We start from the raw sequence: 22,473 nt of genomic DNA on the forward strand, positions 1-22,473 counted from the left end.
ATTCTTTACCATGACAACACCATGACTTTTTTTTAATCATTTAAAAAAAAATTATGCTAATAATTATTAAATAAGTTCTAATTAAAATTATATTATTTGAGTTAATTAGATATAATATTTTTTAATTAAAAAAATTATCAATCTTGTACTTCATTCAACGTGACTCTTGGCTAAGAGATTTGTTTAACAAGAAAGAATATTATTTAAGAGATCCCTTGCCACAACGGCTTGTTTTCATTTTCATCCCACACATTGAGTAAGCTTAGAGGATTTCAATATTAAATAGTCAAATAAATAATAATAATAATAAAAATATATAAAAGAGAGTAAAAACTAAAAAGAAAACACAGCAACCGCCATTTCGAAGTGGTTGTTGTTTATTTCCTACCTGACATTCAACACCGAGCTGTCATTCATTCTTCAATCTCAAAGCAATTCTTCCTTTCGTCTGGGTTCTGGGTTTTTTTCTAAAAAAGACCTTTACTTTCAATCTTGGTTATCCAAATTCCCTTATATTCCTTACCCAAAATCATTGCTTTTTTCGAGTTTTACTTTCTTCCATTTGCAATTCTCTTCCATACCCTCTTTTTTCTTTGTGGGGTTCCTCTAATTCTCACAAAATTTAGTCCAAGATTGGATTTTGGCCATTTTGAACACCACCCATTTGATAAATTGCCTAAGAGAATGCATGTTCTTGGTTTAGAATGGATTTAATGGTTGTTTTTGTGGTAAACTCGGTTGGGAGTTCATAGGAGAAGGCCCTTTTGGATATTTTTGACAAATTTTGCGTTTCAACACCTAGAGAAGTTGCTTTGTAATCATGGCGAGTTCTGAGGCACACCCTGATTTGTTGAGGAACACCCCATCAAATATTAAGAGGTTGGAGGTTGAGATTGAACACAGTAAGGGCAGGCAGAAGTATCTTGCGCAGACTAGGAGTCCTTCTGATGGAGGTGATGTTCGGTGGTACTTTTACAAGGTCCCTTTGGCTGAGAATGGTGAGATTTTTCTTATTTTCAAATAATTTTGGAAGCATATGGTTTATCTGGTGCATGGTTTGAGCCCAAAATGCTTGATTTTGTTGTTAAGAGTAGAAAATGTAAAGAACTTAAAGTCAATGAGCTCTAGCTCAAATGGGCAAATGCACATCTCCCCTCTCCTTGTAAGAACATAGTGATAACAAACTTACCTGGCATATGAACTATAGCTCATATGTCATCACTAGTGGAGGATGGTCTATGAGCTATAGCAACTGGTATTTTCTTCTCCCATAATAACTGGTTGAAGGGTGAGATTGTGGGTTCAAGACCTACTGAGTGCTTGTGTAACTTACCAATCATGAAAAGAAAAAAAAGGGAATGAACAAAGTGGAGGATGAGGTTGTGGGGATCCACTTAATGTGTTTAATTACCAATGGAAAAACATGTAAAGAAATTTAGGCTTAAGAATCTTACTAATAGTTCATTTCCTTCCTTATTTCATATACCTTTTATTTCTTGGAAACGTTTAACAATGCCAAAAATAACATCTAAAATTTGATGTTCATTCTAGTTCCTCAGTTGCTTGGTGAACTGAGAGATATGGGCTAGACTGTGTTATTTTTCCCTCCTTTTTTTTAACATAGTTTAGAAAGTAATGTGAGGTGGTTCTGTTTGCCATCTGATTTGGTGGTTCTTAGAGTGGAATTAATGTTGGTTGAAAAAAGGGATAAAGTTGAAGGAGAATGTTTGTGGAAAATTTGAAGTTTGTGAAATGGCTTTGTTCGAGTCTTTATATGCTTTATTGCATAATTACAAAGTTGTAGCTTCTGCACCTTTTTAATAAGCAAAATTCTTTCCGCAGTTTATCTAAGTTGAAGGGTTTGTTTATTTAAAAAAGAAAAAAAGGAAAAGAGAAATGAAAAATTAAAGGCGACATGTTCAGAATATCTTGAGTATAAGGTAGATTCATGGCATGCTGTAGATTTTAATGGTTTAATCCTTGCATGACGTTGGAGTTTCGAGTTTCATGGCAGATCTCCCTCCAAATCTCTCCAATTTTGGGGAATTAAAAATAAGAGAGTTGGTGGTAGTTGAAACCCCTTGAAACCCCTCCCCCTCCTTCCTTAAAAAACTCCCAAACAAGGTAATTGAATTACTCCCCTTCCCTCTACTCTACTCCCCCTCCTTTTTTAAACATCCAAACAGGCCATAAGCCTCAACCCATAACCTGCTAATTTCGTGTCGTGTCGTGTCGGGTTCGCGGGTTGTGTCCAATCTTGCCACCCCTATGTGCAAGTGCCTTGCTTTTGTTTGATATGGCCTATACATATTAATCCAGGTTTGCTTGCTTGATGAGTGGGAGAATAGTGTGGTAGGAGTCCCTTTAACATAACTCATTCTGCTGTATGTCTGGAATAAAAAAGCATATATGTGTGTGTGTGTTGTTTAACACAAATTCACTAGTCATGCTTAGGAAAAAAAAAAGGAGAGAAATAATCATGGTGCTTCTAAATTCATGAGATGATTGATATTTCTCCCTGTTATTCTCTGCTAATTTATGATCAAATAACTGCATTGCTTGCTTAATAGCCTTAACACTTCTTTATATATTTACTTTCATTTCGTTCCTTCTTTAATGTACTTCATGAGCATTAGCACATCAAGGTCAAGTATACATCTTGATGACATTCTGGTGCTCTTGTTTCTACAGAGCTAGCTGCCTCGGTCCCTCGCACTGAGATAGTGGGCAAGAGCGATTATTTTCGTTTTGGGATGAGGGATTCTCTTGCGATAGAAGCATCTTTCTTGCAGGTAATCTTTTTAGACTTTTTAGTTAGTTTAATAATAAGCTTTTCCCTTCATGTTCATCTTGGATTGCTGGATATCTTTCAGAAACTGCTTGATAGTATCTGTTGATAGTGATTGGTTTAAGCCGGAAGATTGTTATTTGTTGAGTTGGCAGCTAATCTAAATGATTTTCTCTATTAAATGAATCACTTCTTGAATATACATTTACAGCAAGAAGAAGACTTGCTCTCTAGTTGGTGGAAAGAATATGCAGAATGTAGTGAAGGTCCAAGAGGACAACCCAGCTCTAGTAAGGTGGATAAGCAACAAAGTGGATCTTCTTTGGAGGGTGCTCGAGCAGCCCAACTATATGAAGTTGAAGAGAGAGTTGGTGTCCCTGTAAAGGGAGGACTCTATGAGGTATCTTTAAAAAAAAAATTGTTTCTGCTTTAAGATATTCTATCTTTCTATATATATATATATATATATATATATATATATATATATATATATATTAATAGTTTTCAGTGAGCAATCTATCTTAATATTTTTCTTTTTCTGGTGACTTCTTTTTTGAAAATTCCATTTTGAATTGAGACAACTACTTAATTTGAAGTATATATTTGTTCTTTGATCAATGTAGATGAGAACTTTATAGAATGATTGAAAAAGAGGAAAAGATTGTCCGAGTCTTTAATTTCTTAGCACCTCTCTCAATGAAGTAAATTGAAGACCTACAGAAGGGATCCTATAGAAAATCGGAAAACACCAATTCAGGTCTAATGCTTTGTTAACATTTGAGAAACCATGTTGCTCTCGGGGAAAATGGCAAAAATGGAGGGGGAAAGGGGATGAAAATCATGCAGAAGATTGTTTTACCTTATGATATGTCAGTGTGCCTACCTTATGATATCAGTGTGCCTTTTTAGATGACAAAGCTTTGTTTACTTGACCTGTATCTTATTTGGTGATAGTTGTCACTTTTGAGCTCAATTGAACTTTTATCTATAATTCAAACCCTCATAAATCTCTGCAGAGGTGGAGACTCATAAATCTCACAAGTCATCACAAAAAAATTGTTTTGGGCTCATGCTTAGAGGAAGGTGGTTGACTGAAGTGACCAAGGCCATCTTTTGTAACACTGTTTTGAGTACAGAGTGACCTTTTTAATTCATAATTGAAATCAAATTTGGGTTTGTGTAATTATGTCATTAGCAATCATCAAAGAGGTATATAGTGGAGATCTATTAGATGCCAATGAGAAGAGAGGACTGATATATGGCGGAACCGCTGTTCCTTCCTTGAATCAGGACCAAGGATCTGAGGTTTTGTTTTGCTAAACTTATTTTTAGCTTATTCGTTTATTTGGCTAGGTAAAGCTTTTTAGGTATAATTGTAAATTTACGCAGCTCTCACATTCACCACTTTGAGGCCATGATGATATTATACGAGCATTTTGTTTGGAATAGGTTAGGAAGAAACCCTTGAACCTGTTGATTGGTTGCCTTGGGCCACCTTTATACATTTTACTAAATTAAGTACCTGCTCCCAACTGCAGTTTTGTTTTTTGGTGGGTTTGGGTGGGGTTAGGATGGGGGCAATAGGGTTCATCAGGTCACCATATTCTTCAGGTGTACGCAGTTACATATTTTTAAATGAGCTTTGTCTGGACCCATTCTTAGCGATGGGGAATTGTGGTGGATTCCACTGGTTATATTAGTTGTATTTTCTATTTTGGTCTGTCCAGTTCAAACTTTAAAATTGGTGTGATAGGCTTCCTTAATGCCAACTGTCTATGGCAAGGTTCACAACAGGATCCTCTCAAGAACCATTGGCTGTCCCTTAACTCTGAGTCTGAATTTGTTTCTTATATAATTTGTAGCATCCACCGGCCTCCCCTGAACTCTGAATCTGATTTTGTTTCGTATATTATTTGTAGGTAATTATAGACAATTACCTTAAATTAATTTTACAATTTTGATGTATTTATTTTTAGTGTCTGAAAAATTTCTTAGAAATGATATTCTATGGTTTTATAGGCATTTTGAAGAACTTTGTTGTTATTGTTTAACTTAAATCACTGTTTGTAAAAGTGAAATTACAATATTTATGCAGGTAGATTTAGTGAAAAGACATTGTTTCCCTGTTTATTGGAATGGAGAAAATCGGCGTGTTTTAAGAGGTCATTGGTTTGCCCGTAAGGGGGGCCTTGATTGGCTTCCACTTCGTGAAGACGTAGCTGAACAACTGGAGATTGCATATCGTAGCCAGGTTTGCTACAATACTGGGTTTTGACATTTTGGATTATTATGTCTTTTGACTACGAGGATTTTATATGTATTCTATTCATTACTACTAGTTGTCTGTTATATTAAAGCATGTATATGTAATTGTACGACACTAGAGTAAGAAAATTTGAAGTTTACGTGGATGTTGAAGATTGTGATTTCTTCTTTAAGCCTAAAGAGTACATAATTTCAGGTCCATGGTATAACTTTCAGTTGTTGCAGTCTGCATATTCCTTTTTAAAGATTTTTAAAATTTTAAAATGTTGAAAGTTAATATAAGATCTTTGCACCCTTTGGTTAAGCGGAGATTCGAGCATTTGTTTGTTTGTTTGTTTGTTTTTTATTATTATTATTTTTTTAAGTTATAAACAGATGATAAAAATGAATTTCTTGTATCCAGGTTTGGCATCGTCGAACATTTCAACCATCAGGTCTTTTTGCAGCTCGAGTTGATTTGCAAGGCTCTACCCCAGTATGTGTATTGTTTTTGTAAAGCAAGAGCCTTATTTGACTCATTGTTAATATCTGGTGCATGAATACATCTTGGGGACGTTCTTGTAGTGGTTGCATGCACTTTTTACTGGAGAAGATGATACTTGGGAGGCTTGGCTCAATGTTGATGCTTCTGGTTTTTCTGGTGTAATGGGTTTTAGTGGAAGTGGAATTAAGATAAGGCGTGGCTATTCCCCATCTCACTCACCAAAACCTACCCAGGTTTCTAAATTTTCTCCTCTTTAGTTTTGTAGTAACTTTATAGCCTTCCTTTTTATTTCCTGTTATATGTTTGTACAACATATATGGCTTATGCCAATGGTCTTTGGACTCATTCCCCCTTGAAAATAAGGGTGGAGGGTTCCTGTATGGGGGTGTGAGTTGTGTTCATACTTTACATACAAACACAGACATCGACAAACCGCCCCGCGGCCCCCCCCCCCCCCCCCCAAACACACACACACACACACAAACAAAAGGAAAACCCCCCACATATGTTATGCTTGTATGCATGTATATGGGAACAGTTGTTTCCATTTATATAAGGGTTGCCTCCCCCTCCTTTATCTCCTTTAACAATCATTTGATCTTCCCCCTCTATTTCTCTTTAGGATGAATTACGTCAGCAAAAGGAGGAGGAAATGGATGATTACTGTTCACAGGTATGCACCATAGCATTCTTCTTGTTATGAGTTTGTTCGTTTTTTTTAATGCACTTTGTTTGTAATATTTGTATGTTTGTCCCTATATTTTTCCCCCCTCTTCTAATTTAGACATGTTGTCTTCATTAAAACTCTAAAGAATCTTGTAACGGTTTTGATATTACAAATATGAGGTGTGGGAGGATAAATATATGAGTGATATCTTTTAAGTAGTCTTAAGCATTTCCTCAGTTCAATGGACAACAGTTTTTTTATTTTTTATGCGTATGGACAACGAATTGGGTGTGGTGTTACCGTGGTAGCTAAGCAACTAGTGTTTTATTTCTAACTAAAGAAACTGTGCATGTTTATAGTTAATGTGATTAGATGTTGAACACAATTTTTAAACCTGTGGGCTGCATATCTAATAATTTGGGCCATCCAACGTAACATAAAGTTATGTGGCCAGAACCTTATAATCAACTTACATTTTGGCTATTAGATAGTTTCGTCTGTGTTTTTCCACAATTGTTGCATAAAATTATAATTTTAAGAGATATTTTGTAAAGAATATTATCTTGGGCTTAATTTGTTCTACAGCATATTTGGAGGGCTGTCTGTATTGTCTCTTTAATTTGAAGATAAGGTCTGTTTCAATTATTAAAAGCAACTTCAAATTAGAAAGCCAAATATTTGATTATGGCAGTACACCATGCTTGATGTTTTTTATTCGTAGATGGCCTGATCTTCCTTTGTAGGCTGTAATGGAGCTGATTGAACTTCTTGTTTATGCTAGGCTTGAGCTCTACTTGAACACTTCAACTTAAGCTCTAGCTAGGTTCAGTCACCATTTAGGGGCCCATGTCACCCAAGGGAATTTGGTTAAGCATTTTTTCTTCCAGTATTTATCTGTTTTTATAGAAAGTGTCACCCCCCTATTATCTGCTCTTGGTCAATGTCGGTCACATAAGTAGGGCGGGGATTAGGTTAAGCACAGAAGTTTTAAGAATCAGAGGATAGAACCTCGCTCAGGTACTTCATATTTTTTTGGGGGTATATGGGAAGGTAGTTTGAGAGCTCCCACAATTTTACATCTTTGCATGATTCTAACCTGATCAGGAAAGAGTAAGATTGAATTAGCCATTCCTTAGCAGGTTTAAGTGGACCTTGTGATCGCTTGAGCTATTGGGTTTCCTTGGGCTTTCAGTGTCACTTTCTAATCTGGGGCTTGCTTGTGACTATTTATGTCCTTCTTAAAGAGCAGGTTCATAAGCGAAGTTGTACTATGTTCGAGTTTGACCTGCTTTTATTGAGCTTGGGATTTGCATGTTTTTTATATGAAATGAGACCAGCTGAGCATCAGTTGTTTGCAAATGGCTTGACTCAGTTGCAGCCTTCAATAACTCTTCTGTGATAGACAAAAAAGGGAAAAGATAACATTATTTATTTATATTTATTTTCTTTGTTTCAACTTTTCCTTTCTTCTTTTGGATCCATGGTATGGCAACCATGTCCAAAGACATGTTCCATGCAAATGTTACCAGCTTGTTTTGTTGAGAAAGGTGTGTTAAGGGACAAGTCCATATGCATAACTAGATTTCATGTATTGGACCCAGAAACTCATCTTCCTCTTTAGTATTCAACACAATAAACTACCATATCATTTAAATGATCTTTGTCTGACTGAAATTGTTCTAGGTACCTGTTCAACACTTAGTTTTTATGATTCATGGTATTGGTCAAAGGTTGGAGAAGTCTAATTTGGTTGATGATGTTACTAATTTTCGCCATGTCACATCAAGTCTTGCTGAACGGCACCTTACTTCACACCAACGTGGCACTCAGAGAGTCCTTTTCATCCCATGCCAGGTAAATGCTGCCAATTTATTTTGTGGATATTTTTTTGGTTACATGAATAAAGAATTCCTAGGCATTTAGTTTCCTGTGATATTGACAAGATCAACCTTTGTTTATTTGAGGAAAATAGGATATAGAAAATATGAATGTGTGGATGAGGTTGGACAAGCTATTTGTTATGGTGATAACTATCTTCCTCCTTTCCTTTTTTTTTTCAAATTCTTTTTATTGGTAATTTAAAACCCTATGGGTTTTGAATTCACAAACTCACCCTCCACCCATTCTTGTGGAGGAGGATGTGCAATTTGAGGCAAAGCTGTTCAATTTCTCTCTCTCTTTCTTTCTTTCTTTCTTTGGTGGGTAAATGTGAGATTATCATAATGTTTAGACTATATTGAATCAGTCACGTAATTTGAGATGAATGGGGAGTGAATGTGCTTATAATCTTCTCAAATTGATATGCCATTCAAAAGGTGGAAGCACTCTCCTTCAACTTAGAGCATTATAGCACATTTATCATCAAATTATAGGGGTTTCTTAAGCTGCAAATTCTATTATAGGTCACTTGTTACTGCTCTGTAGTATTCCACAATCTGTCTTGGGCATTGTGTTTCCATTGTAGAGATTTATGCCATTAACAGATTCACCATTAGTTGTCTACTTTCATAGAGATGGCTATGCAATTAGCAGAAAACATGGTCCCTAAATATTTAAGCTATTCCTGTAAGGAAAACAAATTGATTCATTGATTGTAGCAAACATTGATAACAATGGTCCTAGCAATCTATTGGTGTGAGCATGTTTATACCATTTTCTGAAATATAGAAGCAACGTAAGAAGTAGATTGAAGCTGAAAGTATTTTTGGGTTTGCTTTTAAAAAAATCTTTGGAGGACAGAATTTGCAATGTTTTAAAGCAAGAAAAATTCTTTAAATAAAGTTGTTAGCAGGATAGTACCCTATGTTAAGTGGTGCAAGTTGTAAGGAATTCAAATTGTTTTCAAAAAGGATAATGGTTCTTCTGTCTCCTTTTTTGAAAGATTTGAGTGCTTGGGTTGGGGTGTATATCTTGTTAATTGGAGTTTTTGGTGTTTGTATGTACTCTAACTAACTTGATGGTATTTGTATTCTAGTGGAGAAAGGGTTTGAAGCTTAGTGGTGAAGCTGCAGTTGACAAAATTACTTTAGATGGAGTTCGAGGTTTGCGTGTCACGTTGAGTGCAACTGTTCATGATGTCTTATACTACATGAGCCCCATTTATTGTCAGGATATAATTGACTCGGTATGGCTCTTGCGTACTCTTGTAGTCATTTATGTTTCTATTTTTTAGTTCTTTATGTATAATTAGGTTGAATCTATTTAATTTCTGTAAAATCATCACTTATTGGAAAAGGATTTTTTCAACTCCACACTTCTAACTATCCATCCATTTTATAATATTCTGTTGGAGATATCATGTTCACTGTTGGCAATTCTTAAGCATCTTCATAATACATATTTTATTAGGGACACTTTATTTCTATTAATCTGTCTATATCATAGGAATTTTTCTCCTTCCAGTGGGGGGTAAATAGGAATTCATGTACTGAGTTAAGTTGTTGGAGGCTTAATTCTTTTGTACATTAATATTCTAAAACAGTACAAGTAAGGTTAATTCATAAGTATATTAATACATAGGTACATTAACTCAGTTCTTTGCTTCCTTTTAATTGTTGGGGGGATTTCATTATATGGAAATAATGAAACTCTAATGTTGCTACATAAGCTTTTGAAAGCCTACAATTTTTTCATTGTCATTATTCTAATATATATATTTTTTTTGAATTTAAATTCTACAAACCTTCTTTATTTACATCCTCTGTTAAAATCTTGCCACATCATATTTTCTTTAAATAGTATAATATAGTTCTATATAGAGACACCATACTAATAAATGCCTATTAATAGCTACCATAAATATAAAATTTCATAGTTAGTGAAGAGAGAGAGAGAGAGACAATTAACATTTTGTTTTATTTTTCTCTGCATTACATGGGTTATTGACTAGTTCTTTTATTAAAAGGAAGGTTTGTGTACATCATCATACATCAAGAACTAAAATACCATGATAAACAACTGTTGGGGTTTACCTAAAAAAAAAAAACCCTACTGTTTGGGCAGTTATTCTTATTTAAGTAGTGGGAGAGGAGGAAATTTCATTCCATGAAAATAATGAAACATTACCTATAAAAAAAAATGAAAAAATCGAAACTTTATATTCCTTTATTAGACTATTAAGGAAGGTTGGTCTACATTATCATACAGCAAGTTCTACAATACCATGATAAACAAATGTTCGGGCTTCCTTAAAATAACAACACCACCAAAGCTGTAGTCCCAAAAAAATTGTTTGGGAAATTATTCTCTATTTAAGAAGTGGGACAGTGATCAGATTAAGATCCAATCAATTTAAGAATATTCATGATATTCTAACATCCAAGTGTCAAATGGGTATCAATTGCACCATATGACTGTAGGTAAACAAGATTAGAAAGAACTGGCTGGTGCAGCATAAAGCTGATGCAATACCAGTCATGACGAGGCAGATTTACAGTAAAGAACCAGATTATAGCAAAAGGTAGGGAGAGGTATAAGAGTTTGGGTCTCCAGGATCTAGAGGCACAAGAGATTTTTTAAGTTTTAAATTTCAGATATCAAATGAAAAAAGAAAAAAAACTGTGTTCATAAGGCTCTTAGAAGACTAATAAACTGGTTTTTTTTTTTTTTTTCCTGATAAACAGATTCATATCAGACTTGTAGGATTTTTTTTGGGTAAAAGGTGTACACTGAAGATGTGCTCTGGGTTTGCTCTCATAGCAATTTGGTTATGATCAATGAGAGGATCATTAGAGGATTTTTATGCATACATACGTATCCATATGCAACAGTTGCAAGGGATTTGCTGATTATAGTTATTGATTAAGGAATTCTTCATGCATTACCTTTTGTTGGAGATATCTTGAGCATATAAGATCACATTGATTTGTATTCTTTTTTGAAATGACATTAATAGATATATTTGTATTAAATATTTTATAACCATTTATTTTCGTCCTCAGCAACTTCAGCTGTTGCTTTGAAAAAGTAAATTTTTTAATTAGTAGTGACCAACTCAAGCTATTAAGGACATTGGAGGTAACAGCATGATTAGTGCTTGAATTGATAAAAATACTTCCTCCTCCAGGTATCCATCCAATTAAATCGGTTATACTTGAAGTTTCTGAAGAGGAATCCAGGCTATGATGGAAAGGTTTGCAGCGGAATGCATCCCTGGTTTTTCTAATTTTTAAAATGAAATATAAGTTATGTACATTGAATGATATGAATCATGCTAACATTTATATAGGTTTCAATATATGGGCATTCGTTGGGAAGTGTCCTTTCCTATGATATTCTCTGTCATCAGGAGAATTTATCCTCCCCATTTCCAATGGAATGGATGTACAAAGAACATGCTAGAAATGAAGAATCATCTCCTGATGTGAACAACCAGTCTTCTCTGTGTGACTCTTTGACAAAGCTGGAGGATAAAGATTTCACGGTTGTTAATGAAACTAAGGACAGGGTGGATCACTTTGAGGACAAGATTACTTCACAAACAGATTTAGATGCTGAAAATGAGGAAGGAGATACTGAAGATTCCTCAATAATTGTGGGTCCTATCACTTCAGATTTAGACGAACTTACTGCAAAGGCTATGGACTCCAATCAACCAGGTGGTGAGAAAGATGTTGATGAATTACTTTGTGATTCTAGTGACATACTTTCTCAGAAGAGGGATGCCTTGAGTGAAACTACGAACATGGATTCTGGCATCCAGATTGAGGGTTTGGAGAAAATGACTGAGGACATGTGTGAAGATGAAGGCAATAAAAACAAAGCAATCAAATTGCTGAAGAAAGAGGTGTGACTATAAAAAATGATCATTTTTCTTCATGGGTTTCTATGGAACCTTTTGTATAACATGTAATATTTGCTGCTTCAGATTGATTCGTTAAAGACCAAAATAGTGGAATTGGAAAAGCAATGTGGCGGTGGAGATACAAGGTTGCATCAAGGTGACCTCCAATCTTCACATAAAATTTCCCGCCCTTTTTTTTTGTTTATGTCTGAGTTCTGATGTGTAAAATATACAGGAACTAAGGAGGATCTTACAACTATTCAAGAGCAACACATAGATGAGAAGCTGCCATCTGGGCAAGATGATGCACCAATGAATTACACCCCATATATTAAGTACACGAAGCTTGAATTTAAGGTAAAGAAGCGAGATTTCTGGATCCTTTATTGTGCAATTTCTTTGTTCCTTTTTGCATAATGGAGTACCTTGTTCTTTACTTTATCTAGTGCTTGTGGATTTTCAAAAGTAAATGCTTGCATCTCTGAAGAAGAATGAAATTGGTTCTATGTTTAGTTGCAAATCAGATCTGCTCATATTTTGGAATGGGTATATTTTCTCATATGACTAAAATCTTTTACATCAGGTTGACACATTCTTTGCAGTTGGATCGCCTCTTGGAGTATTCCTCGCCCTTCGAAATATTCGCATTGGCATTGGTAAGAGTTAATATGCATATGGATTTAAGACCCTGTATGTGTATGGGTGCATGAATATCCTTTTTACTAAGAATGTTGATATCTCTCTGAAATCTTCCAAAGTTCTTAAATGGTTATAATTATCTTATGATTAATTAGTCTAGATATTTAGTTTGTACTGATAGTATAACTTTCTTTTCTAGTATGAGCTAAAGTGTTTAACATCATGTGTTTATACTTCCATGTAAAATTTCTGCTTTTTTAGAGACTAAAATGTAACTGAACTTGATGCTCAAAGTTTCTAATCAATGTTCATTCAAATACTTATTTGTGGACAAGAGCTTCCATATTTCTTAATTTTGAGTTGGGCTCTGACTATTTTTTTACTTTATTTAAATGTAATCTACCTGATAAATATGCAGAGGTCTGTGCGGAAAGTTAGTTATCTATAAATGAGTTTGTGGTTTGTGTTCTCCTAGTAATGGGCATAGGTTTGTTCAGGATTTGGTGAATTTTGGTAGGTGTCAGTCTTTTCTCTTGGGGTTGCTAATTTGCTTTGTAGCTTTAGGCTGTGTCTTTTTCTTTAGTTTTGAATTTCTGTCACTCTTTTATAAAATTAAGTAGTTTCAGATACGTGTTCCAGATTTAATGACTTGCTGTTCGTCTTCATCCCAGGAAAAGGAAAGGAATATTGGGAAGAAGAAAATATAAGTGAAGAGATGCCAGCCTGTCGGCAAATGTTTAACATTTTTCACCCGTTTGATCCTGTGGCATACAGGTCAGTCATAATTCCTCTATTACATTGATGTTTATCGTTTTTGTTTTGTTTTCATTTGCTTAGTAGACATTGTATTTTGTTAGAATTGGGTGTATGAAGGGCCGGATGTGGTTTCAACCAGCTAGTTTTTCTTTCCTCTTCTTGATTTTGTTGGTGGATTGATTTCTGTGTGCTAGTTTCTGGTTCCATTTTTATTGATTTATTCATCATTATTTGATTCCTCTTGCATACTTAGATGTGTACTTGGGTTGCAACTTGCAACCTTCCAATGAACTTATTTGGTAAGTACTTTTAATTAGATCTGCGTAAAAGATGTAGTGTTGATGGCTAGAGAGGAGAGAATATAAAAAGATTGTGTGAGCTTAACTCTAGAGTGGCTGCTTTCTCTTTTATATATCATTTATGAAGTAAAATTACAAGTTTTCTCGTATTGAATATTAACAAAAGAAAAGAGAAAATGGTGCATGTAACGCATTGCATTGCTTACTTTTAAGGGAAAATGATGTAAGCAAGACATATATATAAGTGTGCTATTTAATAAATTTTAACTCGACTGCTGGAAATGTAGAAGGGCCCTCTTTCCTCCTCTACTCTCTTGCTCCTACAAACTGATACAAACGCACGCACACCTACCCCTTTTTTACTTTGCATAAACATACACATCAAACCATGGTGGTATAAATCAGCTATAAGTTTTGTTATAATTGTTACCATTTTTCCCTTTTATATTATTTATTTGAATTTGGTAATCTATGGCAACATTACAACACATTAAAGAATATTTTTTGAAATTTCTTACAGAATAGAACCACTTGTCTGCAAAGAATACACCAATAAACGGCCTGTTCTTATACCTTACCACAAGGGTGGAAGGCGGTTGCATATTGGATTCCAGGTACGGCTCTTTAACAACACATAAATGTGGATTAAAGTCTCGTTCTCTCCCTGTTTTTAATATGCTCATGGTCTGTGGTGTAGGAATTTACTGAAGATTTGGCAACTCGTTCTCATGCAATCATGGATCATCTACACTCCATAAGGGTGGGCTCTATTAACCGTTCCAAAGTTAATATATCTCTCTAATTTCTTACATGCAAGAGTTTTATTTTTCAGATATAGAACTTAAAGAATGAGTCTAATATGCAAGTCCTGTGTCATAATTGGCATGTGATTCCATTCTTCTTTGAGAGTTCTCGATGCAGAATGGATTTTCATGAATAATAAATAAAAGGGAAAAAAAATCCTAGAACTTCACCATCTAAGGGTGCTTAGAATCACCACCAACTTGTAGAGAAAACTCTAACTCAAATTTATTTATTTACTTATTCAAATTGAACTGTCTCAAACTATTCTTAGAATCTCTTTTTAATAGGCTTCAAGGCTTACATCACGTTACAATTACATCCCATGAAATCCTCAACAAAATTAAAGCCAAATTTAGGGTATGTTTAGATACCGCTTATTTTGCTGATACTAAAAACTTATTGCTGAAAGTACTGTAGATAAAGATAAAAGTTAGTTGAAATAGTACAGTGGGGCCTATGAATAGTATCAAAAAGTGCAGTGGAGTCCCATGAATAGTAGCAAAAATAAGCTGAATAGTAGAATAATTTTAATTTTTAATCGGTTCCCAAATGCACACTTAAAATTCAAAATTCAAAAATGAAAACTTATTTTGCTGATACTGAAAACTTATTGCTAAAAGTATTGTAGATAAAGGTAAAAGTTAGTTGAAATAGTATAGTGGGGCCTATGAATAGTACCAAAAAGTGCAATAGAGCTCATGAATAGTAGCAAAAATAAGCTGAATAGTAAAATAATTTTAATTTTTAATTGGTTCCCAAACGCACACTTAAAATTCAAAATTCAAAAATGAAATCTTGTATCTTAAATAAGAAAAATATATGTAATAAATAAATGTTAGAATTATGGTTAAATGATTAAATTAACTATTTTCTAACATCTTAAGCTTTTGGAGAATTAGTAATTCAACATGGTATTAGAGAAGGAGGTCCTAAGTTTGATCGTTGTCTCCGCTCTACCTCTTATTTAAAATTTTAAAATCTCGTATGTTGGGTCCCATTTATCAAGGGGGATTCTAAGCCCACATGTGAAGGGAAGTATTAGAATTATGATTAAATTCATCATTTCCTAATAGCTTAAGCTTTTAGGAGAATCAGTAACTTGACAATAAACTTTGAATAAATTTGATTGTGCTCTCTACATCACTTCTCTTTAACAGGGTCACTAGATCTTTACACACATTCTTTAACTTCTTTTCTAAGCTTTATGTCAGCCACAAGTTTTAATTTCAAATGCGTAGTAGCATTACATTCTGAAGAGCTGTAAGATAATATAACTTCCTTGATTACAAATTAATAGTGGAAGATAAAGAATATTGTAGTAGATATGTGGCTATGGCTTGGAGATGCTCCCTTCTGCTTCAAAATTTTTTGTTAACATCTTAATTGTTGTCTGAAACTTTGGTTTTATTTCTCTTGGTGATTGATCAGCACCTGCCTTTTGACCAAGTTTTCTATCCTTTGTGCCTGCTTTGAGCAAGCAGATTTTAGGTGATCATATGGTTTCGCTTTAGACATATTACTAGGTTAATTACAGTTTAGGGTGCATTAAGGAAATAGGTTAAACGGTTCTTGTACATGAAGTTGGCAGAGAGGAGTCAGAAAAGGGCTCATAAAGGAGCTGACAACATTTTGAGTGGGGCTTCAAAAAGAATCTAGATATGGAAAGCTTTGGGTGGGGGAAGGTTGCTTTGGTTTAACCTTCCCTTTGCATTTTTCTTTTTCTTTTTAATATCAATAACTGGGATTATAATTCCCAACTTATTAGTGGGGAATCAAATGTCTCTTTGAAGGTACATGAGATTGAAAATGAAATAGAGTATTCTTTAGTAATTTTAAAGGGGCATGTGCCTGGGGCCGGGGTTTCATTTCTTTGAAATTGTGGCTATGCTATTTGGTGAAATTTAAAGGTGGATTTGCCAATGAGCTGTGGCTCAATTGGCACTTCCTTGCCCCTTAGAATGGGGTGGACAGATTTTGAAATCCACTAGACGCACGTATAACTTGCCGCCTATAAAAATAAAGTTGGAGTTTGAGCTCTTGAATCTGTTGGTTTCAAGTACAATGGCACTTGTACACCACTTGTTATAAATTTAAATCTGGAAGAACTGCCTTAATCTGGGAATACAACTCTTATATACTTATGTATGTGACTTTTAAATGGTTTATTTTTGCTAAATAGTTACAAGTAAACATTCGTCCTCTTCTAATCCTAGAAGTTGAAATATTTTCCAAATTAATCTTAGGATTGTCACATATACTAAAGCTTCTACTTGATTGGTGGGTTCGATTTTGCCTTGACCCATAATTTAGCATGGCCATTGTCAGGTTCCCATTTCTCTCAACTTTGAATGAAGTAGTGTGTATGTGCATCCAAATTGACTACACTGGTTGGGCTGGTTTCCAGTTTGGGAGGATAGAATGCTTGCACAATAAGTAATCATGTAAACATAAATAATCACGTATCGTTTCTGTTTATGATTAACTGTTCTCGTATTCATTTATAGTACTAAGTGATGTTGAGCTTCAGTAGGGCCCCTCAATCGCTCTGTTACATTTTACCATATTATATGTGTGTGGTGTTTGATTTTTACTCATGCAAGATGTTAAGTTCTAAGCTGTATGCTGTTTAAACAGGTCAAAGTACTCACAGTTTGCCAATCCAGAAGCAGGGATAGCCTAGAAGGTAACATAATCTTTCACCCTTCTGCTTTGCATTACTTTTCCTGTTTCCCCCCTTTCATTGTTACTTCATATTCTCCTCCTGTTCATAAATGTAAGGAGGATTGGGGGAATATATCTTAACAGAGTGGTCCTCTTCCAAGTATCTACATCAACCCCCACCCCCCTTTCCCCAGGCCCCTGCTTTTTTACAAATAAGAAACAAGAAAAACAGAGAAAAATAAATCAAACTGTTGCCCCACGACCAAAAAATAATTTTGATACTATAATCCAGCTCCACTGAGTGGTGGCTCAAACTAATCGGTATTTATTATGGAAATCCATTTTTTGCTATTTAAGCCTATCTACGGTTGTGTGGAGAAGTATTTTAATCAATCTTATATTCTTTGATCTATATTATTAATACGTGTAAAAATTATAATGTTTATATTGCAGAAGAGGGAGAGGATTCCCAAGAAAAAGAGGGGAGATCATATGGTTCTCTTATGATTCGGAGATTAACTGGAAGTGAAGAAGGACGGATTGATTACATGCTTCAAGTGCGTTGTTTTACCAATTTGATGCTAAATCTTACAACCATGTACATGGTCATGCACATGCACATACTGATACTGCACATATATTTCTAATGATAACTGGGATTAGCATCTTGCATTTGTTAGTTGTTAGAAGTCATTAAAAATGGATAAGGTAGTACCAGTTCAACATACAAGGACCTAATCTGATCATCGGAGCAGCTTTCTTGCTAGATTCTTTGTATGTATCCCCACCTTGTTGCATGCTAATCTTAAAACAAGGATATGGACATGGTGCTGTGTACCCAGCTCATGTAGGTCTTAGACATGGCAGCATTAAGATAAATGCCATGATGTGAATGTTAAGAGGGTTCAGATGGATGACTCACAACATAAGGAAAATCAAATGAGGAGTTGAGATATTGATGCAAAGATTGGCATTGCATCAATCAAGGATAAGATGCGGGAGTCACCTCAGATGGTTCATTATGTGTAATGAAGATCTACAGATGCACTAGTTTAAAAAAGTTGATACAAGTGGAAGGAATGTTAAGAGTAAGCCGGTAAGGGGATTAAAAAAATACGTGGGTAGTTGTAAGAAGATTTCCAAAGAGTTAGAAAAGAACATGACTTTTGAAGTGTTGAAGTGGAAAAAGACTCATGTAACTGATATCAATGTTGTGATTAAGATTAAGTTGAACTTGAGTTGTATTTGCATGTTGAAATATGTTTTTCCAATAATAGTTTGATGTTGTTCATGCAGGATAAAACATTTGAGCATCCATACTTACAAGCCCTTGGAGCACATACGTAAGTATCCGCTTTCTACTTTATAAAAAAAGTCATTTTATACACAATTTTGGTTCTGTCAAGTATTTTTTGTTATTGGGCAAGTACTCACTCTCTACATTGTGTGCAACTATTATCATCTGCCTTCCATCATTAACTTCTCGTTTGAACATTTGGCACAAAATGTTCATGCAATTAGCATGTAATGATTAATGTATCTGATCCCACCAAACCATGTTTAAGCAACAACTATCACTATGATTCTTCTTATGTGTTTACATTTATTGGCCTTTTTTGCGTTTTTTTAAGCTATCCTATTTGGTTTTTGTCTTATAATCTGTTTATGCTAACCATAAGGTTTTCACAATGTCAATGATTACTATATACTTGCAGTTGCTAAAAAGTTTTTCTTTTTTCGTTTCTCTTTCTTATTCTTACACCACAAAAGGGTTAAAATATTTTAACAAAATGTCGGATTGAGTTTAGGATATTTATGTTCTCAGAATTTTTTTTTTTTTTCATCTGTTCGTAATCATTTGATAAATTACACTAATCTTTTTCATCTGTTTGTAATTGTTACATTACTGATTGTCCTAAAAGCTTAAGCTATTAGGATATGGTAGATTTAATCATTTAACCATATACTTCTAACACTCTCCCTCACTTGTGAGCCGAAACTACCTTTTAATAGGTGAGACCCAACACATGAGAATTTAAATCGGAGGTAGAATGGAGGAGACAGAGATCAAACTCAGGACGTCCCGCTCTGATACCATGTTAAATTACCGATTGTCCCAAAAGATTAAGCTATTAGGATATGGTAAATTTAATCATTTAACCATATACTTCTAATAGTAATCTTGTTTTATGACTAAAGAAACTAAATTAATAACAGAACTATAAAGAACAGACGCAGCACCGGCTTGAATTAATAACATGAGTACAACAGCAAAATCTGTAGGCAACAAAAATTGTCGCAAATCCATAATTTTAGTCAGAAAGAGATTAAGTTGCAGAATTGGAGAAAAAGATTAGGGAAAATTACATTTTACACCATATATTTCTGGGGTTCTTTCAAATCAAACCCAATAATTATGGTTTCAAAATAAATCCTATAATTTCAAAATTTTTAATTTAAATCGTGAAGTTTAAGATTGTTACAAATTAAACCTTATAGTTTTGTTAGTTTCAAATTGAAGTTTGGACTTTTAAAATCATATCACTTTAAACTCTGGGCCTCTTGAGTTTGATTTGGGGGTTTGATTGTGGGGTTTAAAAATTTGATAGTTCTCTTCTCTTTTATCCCCATTCTTTGTAGTGGGGAATATAATAACAGACAAGTAACTTGAGCCTGCTTGTTGTGTTGCTTTTGTACCTTGATTTTCTTTTAATATGTGAATCTTGGCATACAGAAACTATTGGAGGGATCATGATACCGCTCTTTTCATATTAAAACACTTGTATCGAGATATACCTGAAGACCCCAACTCACCTGTGGAATCTAGTGGGGGCAACTCAAAAGAAGAAAGTAGTTCCACAGGCTGGTCTGATCAAAGAGAGACTGTTGATGAAGAACTTCCATTAACATTTTCTGACACAGTTATGGTTAGAAATTTTTCAAGAAAAGCCAAGAAGATTTGGAGGAAGCGCTGATGATAGCAGCAATATTCAAATTCTTGCTGCACGCCTTTAGATGCATCATGCAAGTGCAATTGATGACAATGGAAGCAATTTTTGTTATTATCATATCACTGCATTCTGGGCCAAATTATCTCATACTTTTAACATTGCAGAAAGTCCTGAAATTTATGATTGTGTCATGCTGCAATGGGAATGATAGTCAAAGTTACAAGGAAAAGGATATGCCATTGTCCACACCAGGGCTCACCCTAGAAATGTTGATTGAGAATGAGGGGAGTGGGTTAGTTGTGCTATGTAGCAGAGTAGCAGTTGGTTAAATGGAAGTATACTTGAAACTAATCCCTATGGGATTTAGGTGAAATCAAATGGACATATACAAATAGTGTATAGTGTTGTTCAAAAAAACATTTAGACAGTGACACAATAGAATGATATAGAAAGGTGTTAATGGAACTTTCTCTCTCTCTCTCTCTTTGGGTGATGAGAATTGCAAAAAATGGTGTAAATTTGTAGCCTTATTGTATAAAATTACCCCTTTTGTGGTGGTTTTTTGGGCTACCAAATGGAAAACTGTTGTGGTGTGTAATTTTAAAAATCAATTCACTATATTGAAATACTATTTAATCATATTGATATTTTGCTACAAGCCAACGGATTGATAAATAAGGTTGAGCAAATTGTTGCTTAAGATGAGTGGCAGCTAGTAGTGGTATAAATCCTGGCTACGAACCCACCATGGCCAATTTGTGCATTACAAAATCATTGCAAAGAGATCTAGTCATGGGAATAACATCCATGGTTCAAATGTAAAAAAAAAAGGTTTATTATCATTCCAAAAATGTACTATTATAATGTTGTCAAACCCTCCAACATGGGCGTCCTACCGACAAACTGAAAATCTTTTTGCTAAACCTCCCTACTCTAGCTAACAGCAATAGTTAATACCTACACTTAGAGTGTGTTTGGATACCGTTTATTTTGCTGAAAACTGAAAATACTGTAGTAAAATAATTTTTTAATTGTAAATAGTGCAGTAGGACCCATTTTTAATAAAAGTTTTGTTGAAAAAAGAGGTTTGTGAGTCCCGTGAACAGTGCACGGGACCCACTAGAACTCAAAAAAAAAAAAAAAAAGCGTGAAACGCTAGATGTGGATGTGGACGCAGTATCCAAACGCAGGCTTAATACAAACTCCCTCCTAACACTAAAAACATCTTGCTAATATTGATTGATATGTAAGGTTCGTATTTAAGACTTAAATACAATTCTTGAGATATTGTAAAATGTGTCATCTTCTTTTGATAACAATTAAATTTAATCATGTAACTAGATTCTCAAAAAAAAAAAAAAAAAAGGGAAGAAAAAAAAATCAACGGTGTAACTTAGTCTTCTTGAAGAGATGGAAAGGTATAGTTTGAACATGGAGGAACATCCACACTGTCACGAAATCTTCATGCTCACGTAGACTATGATTTTGGCAAAACATGTTCCACCCTTCCTTGAGAACATAAACCCTGGACTCCCAAAGTTTGAACGTCATTGAGTGTTCCTCGCCTTTTATGTCATACATAATGACATGAATTCCATTATCAACAACTTCGTTCTTGTTTAGCAATGGTAACAGAGTTTTCGACATCTAGTTTGTTTAGGGATAGCTTGCTTTGGTCACCCCTTACATAACTGAATGCCAATTGCTTCTCAAAAGGCTTAGAGCATGCTCCTATGAGGCTGTTGAGGCGTGGGAATGCGGTGGAAAATCTGGGGGCTTGCAGGAATAGGCTTTCATGGACAGGGTTAATAACCACGGTTTTCTTCGGAAACATTGAATGGGTTCTGGCTTGCTAGTATTATTTGCTACATGTTGCTTATGCCTAATTCTTTGGTTTTTTATTTCATGCAAAGCTAAGGCAAATTTCTCATCTGGCAATTGACATGCTTTATGTGAAGAAGAATCATGGCAGCTTTGTCTTCCTCTCATTGAATTTGTGAACGAAGTCATTGCCATTAACAGATCCACTCAACCTTATTTTCCCCATAATTTAATTTCAGTATCTAAGTTTATATGAGGAAAGGAGTACGTCTACAAGACTAATATAGTAATAGGATGAAAAAGGGTTCATCAAACTATTATTCAAATTGTGTGCTCACTATTGTATCCATGAAAAAAATTTGTGGGTTCTCCAAAAATATTATTTAATTCGTTTCAACAATTTTGCTATGAAGAGTGGCGGTAGGGTGTTAAATAATTTTAGATAAAATGGAAACTTTATTTTATTATTATCATCAATCATAAGATGTACAAAGTTGCAAGAGCATAATTGTTTATGAAAATAGAAAATAGAGGTGTGAATGCATTGGAATAGGTT

At 34.6% G+C, this 22,473-nt stretch overlaps 1 protein-coding gene across 1 annotated transcript; it reads left to right on the forward strand.

Moving 5' to 3' along the window:
• Positions 1 to 377: 377 nt before the first annotated feature.
• On the forward strand, positions 378 to 20,664 carry LOC142619578 (phospholipase SGR2-like). The gene is made up of 21 exons (XM_075792729.1): positions 378 to 998; positions 2,692 to 2,792; positions 3,000 to 3,188; positions 4,884 to 5,039; positions 5,457 to 5,528; positions 5,618 to 5,770; positions 6,160 to 6,210; positions 7,888 to 8,058; positions 9,179 to 9,328; positions 11,270 to 11,335; positions 11,432 to 11,989; positions 12,071 to 12,143; positions 12,222 to 12,343; positions 12,570 to 12,642; positions 13,297 to 13,399; positions 14,201 to 14,294; positions 14,378 to 14,440; positions 17,119 to 17,167; positions 17,599 to 17,702; positions 18,442 to 18,488; positions 19,880 to 20,664. The coding sequence occupies exons 1-21, from the start codon at positions 821 to 823 to the stop codon at positions 20,118 to 20,120; spliced, it is 2,814 nt and encodes a 937-aa protein (XP_075648844.1). The 5' UTR covers positions 378 to 820; the 3' UTR covers positions 20,121 to 20,664.
• Positions 20,665 to 22,473: the final 1,809 nt, after the last annotated feature.

The sequence above is a fragment of the Castanea sativa genome, chromosome 12 (assembly GCF_040712315.1).
Source record: "Castanea sativa cultivar Marrone di Chiusa Pesio chromosome 12, ASM4071231v1".
NCBI lineage: Eukaryota > Viridiplantae > Streptophyta > Magnoliopsida > Fagales > Fagaceae > Castanea > Castanea sativa.